Genomic DNA, 3,832 nt, shown 5'->3' with positions numbered 1-3,832 from the left:
AAAGGAGAATATTGTGTTTACAAAAAGGACAAACGATTTGTGACTTTATCATGTGTTACAACAAAACACAAGTAAGATAAATTTGTGACATCAAAAATAAATAAACATGTAAACAAAACCATCCAATCACAACTTTTGGCAGTGTTTGGGAGAAATAGGTGCCTAACCTTGAAAGAATGTGATATGAAAATCCACATTAGCCGGTTGACAGATTTTAAAATAGTTGTAGAAAGTGCAATAAAAGTGTGCAAAGGACATTTTCGTTAGTCAGAAAAAAAAAAAAGAAACTAACGTGATGGTGGTGGGTGATGCAGAGCAGCACGTGCAGCAGCAAAACTGGTGAGGGAAGGCGATGGTGGTCGATTAGCTGGGCAAAGCTTCAAAGAGCTAGAGCCTAGCCCAGTCTGGGAAGATTGTAGTCTTGGGTGAAATGCAGAACTGCTGGCTCCTCGACTTCTGGTGCTGCATACTCGCTCGAGCGTGGAGCATTGGGGAGCCACCATATGGCTGTGCGGACTGCCTACCACATGGCAGGTTCCCGTGAGATATTAAAGAAGAGATGTCTTATGTGTCATAGTTTTAAAAAATTTAGTACAACCTTCATAAATTTGTTACTTTGTAGTTCATAAATTTTGGTCTTACTTGTGTCACCCTCTCATTTTGAAAGATTTTGCACTTCTAAGAAGATTTTTTTTTTGGGGTATTTTTGGCTCATGGGCAATAGGAATCATGCCTCCGATGGTGGAAGTATTTGCTTTGAATCTACCCTAGTGTGGCACCTAATTTGCACTCTTACACTTAAATAAAAAAGCAGCAAATCAATTTCCAACGCATAGAGTTCAGCCACCAACTTTTAAAGGAGAATATTGTGAATACAAAAAAGACAAACAATTTGTGACTTATCATTTGTAGCAACAAAACACAAGTAAGATTAATTTGTGACATCAAAAAATAAATAAACATTTAAACAAAATCATCTAATCACAGCCCTTCGCAGTGTTTGGGAGAATAGGTGCCTCAACTTGAAAGAATGCGAGATAAAAATCCAAATTAGCCGGTTGAGAGATTTTAAAATAGTTGTAGAAACTGCAATAAAAGTGTGCAAGCTTCAAAAAGTATGCTTATTTTTCTAAAATCAAGAGTGAAAAGGAAGTGTACATGTAAGCTTCCTAGAAATAAGTTTCCAAAAAATTGGCCCTTGGGCTGACACATCACCTTTGACTGGCGGGACCAAAAAGAGGAAAAGTTTGCTTTGAACACCTATATATGGATGATAGTCAAAGTTTGGAACATTGGTTTGACTAGCCCAAGTTCAAACTTCAAGCCTCAAGGGCATGGGCCTGGAGGTAGTAGTAATACTAACTAGAGGTCTGCCCCTGCGCTACTGTGGCACTACCCTACCTATGCATAGTCTACCCCTTTGTACACCCTTGCCACGTGGTTAGAGGAGGAGGAGAGGAGATGGTTTTAGAGGAGATGCTAGAGAGAGTGACACATGGAAGGGGGAAAAGACCTGTGCACAATAGAATAGATTCTGAAATCAAGAGTAAAAAGGAAGTGTACATGCATGTTTCAGTGGCTGACACGTCACCTTTGACTTGAAGGACCAAAAAGAGGAAAAGTTTGCTTTGAACATGGAATACGGATGATTGTCAAAGGTTGGAAAATTGGTTTGACTTGCCTAAGAAATACTAGTTTAAAATGCCAACAGAGATCAATATACGCAAAATGCAAATGCAGCCATTGGCGGCGGCGCTGCCCAACAAGGCGATCCGGCTCAACGTGGGGGGCACCCACTTCGAGACCAGCACAGAGACGCTGCAGTCGGCGGGGGAAGGCTCGCTGCTGGCCCAGATCGCGGAGGATGCCTTCAGAGAGAACCCAGGCGAGGTTTTCTTGGATCGGGACCCTGACCTGTTCCGAGCCCTCCTCTTCCTACTCCGATCCAGACGCCTGCCCCCCACGGAACTCGACCCCGACCTGCTCATCCACGAGGCCTCCCACTATGGTATGTTGAAACTCTTCCAATCTTCCATCTCCCCCCCTCCCCTTGACGGCCTGGATATCGAAAAAACCAGAGCTCTGCTATCCAATGGCCGCGATTTCCCCTCAGCCATCTCCGTTTCCCCCGAGGGTGGATCCCTATGCTTGGGCCATGGTAACAAGGTCACCCTCTATGATTGGGCCCTCCGTCGCTGCCCTTCTACCCTCACCGAGCTCTCCAGTATCGAGTCCCTCCACATGCTCTCCGAGACTCATGTTGCCATGGGTGCTGCTGACATGCCCGGCCTCCATGTGTATGATGTGGTGGAGAGTAAACATAAGAAGAGCTTCATGTGGACGGATGCCCGAGACCCCATGGTTTACAATCCAAGCGTGCATGCCATAGCCTCATCGTCCAGCACCATCTTTGCTAGCTTTAGCAGCGCCAAAGGGGGAGATAATACGATCGCTTTTGTGGATCGTGAAAGGTTTGAACTCGTTGAAGACATGGGAAGGCAAAGGGGCTTGTCCACTATGGTCTCTAGCAAGCTTGAGTGGATGAACAAAAGAGGGCTATTGGTGGCTGGGTCGACTGCAGGAGGAACCTTTGGCCATACTGGCCATTTGAGGTTGTTTGATGTGAGGAGTAAAGAACAGATATGGGAGTGGAAGGAGCCTAATATGGCTTTACGGGTGCAGGAGAAAGATAGCTTTGCAGATTGGGCAACATCAGACGAGTTGGATGTGATTTTCAAGATTGGGGTGACATCTGGGCAGTTGGAACTGCTCGATCTAAGGATGATGATGAAGGGGGAGCAGGATCCATGGATGCCAATGGAAGAGACAAGGTCCAGCCTAGAAAAGGGAGAAGGAGGCGCATCAAATTTACTCGCAGTGTGTGGAAAGCAAGTCTTTTGTAGCCGTGGAGGGAATCTGGAGGTGTGGGCTGAGGTGCCATTGCAACTTGAACCCAATGAGGAGTATTGGGAGACATCGTTCAGAAGAAACTATGTGGACGAGAGACGCAACATGGGAGCAGGCTATGCCATCTCAGCCATTACTACAGGAGGGAATAGGTTGTTTGTTGCTAGGAAGGAGTTGCAGGGTGTCGAGGTTTGGGAGACACGACGCTTGTATAGGGTTTGAAAGCTTCTCAAAGAATCTTCTATTCTCTTAACTATAGGTTTTCTCCTTGCTATGTGTCACTCTCTCTAGCATCTCCTCTAAAACCATCTCCTCTCTTGGCTCCTCTAGCCATGTGGCAATAGTGTACAAAGGGGCAAATTGTGCACGGGTGGGAGCAGTGCTGCAGCAGCGTGCGGGTGTAGAACTAGTAGGGTTAAAGTGTAGTTTTTTTTTAATTTCCTCTGATATATCTGTCCGTCAGCATTTTTTGATCTTTGCAATTTGATTACATCTTTACTATTCTTGCACTGTACAATGTTCTTTAATGATAAAGGTGGGTGCCACATTCTTGATTCCGATAATTTTAATCATGAAAATCTAATGGATCATCTTCAAATAAGGGTGTTCTTTTTGCCTAAGCTCAACCAATAGTGCATGTGCAATTGATGCATCCTACTTTTACTAGGTTATTGAAAGATCCATGTTCTTTCCACGCAACGAATTTAGGGGTGTTAGCAACGAAAGTAGTACTTTTTGCGCAGGGCAGAGCCTCTCACTCGGGGCCTCGCTCACGGATATCCGAACAAGAGACTAATCCTTCGGTTTTTTCAAAATCGAGTCCAGAAAAACTTTCCTCGTCCAGCAGACATAGGCGATTATTTCAGGATAATTTTATTTTAACGTAGTCAAGGTCATCACTAATCAAACTGATCCGACTGAATCC

The 3,832-nt window shown here is 44.8% G+C and overlaps 1 protein-coding gene across 1 annotated transcript; it reads left to right on the top strand.

Moving 5' to 3' along the window:
- Nucleotides 1-1,701: 1,701 nt before the first annotated feature.
- Nucleotides 1,702-3,416, top strand: LOC147629594 (protein ENDOPLASMIC RETICULUM-ARRESTED PEN3-like). The gene has a single exon (XM_086811921.1). It carries the CDS (start codon nt 1,702-1,704, stop codon nt 3,127-3,129), a length of 1,428 nt encoding a protein of 475 aa, XP_086668047.1. The 3' UTR covers nt 3,130-3,416.
- The last annotated feature ends 416 nt before the right edge of the window (nt 3,417-3,832 follow it).

This window comes from Cibotium barometz, chromosome 17 (assembly GCF_041138505.1).
Source record: "Cibotium barometz isolate CiBa-2024 chromosome 17, ASM4113850v1, whole genome shotgun sequence".
Lineage (NCBI taxonomy): Eukaryota > Viridiplantae > Streptophyta > Polypodiopsida > Cyatheales > Cibotiaceae > Cibotium > Cibotium barometz.
Note: the sequence above shows the minus strand (reverse complement) of the source record. Positions and strands in the feature narration are given on the sequence as shown.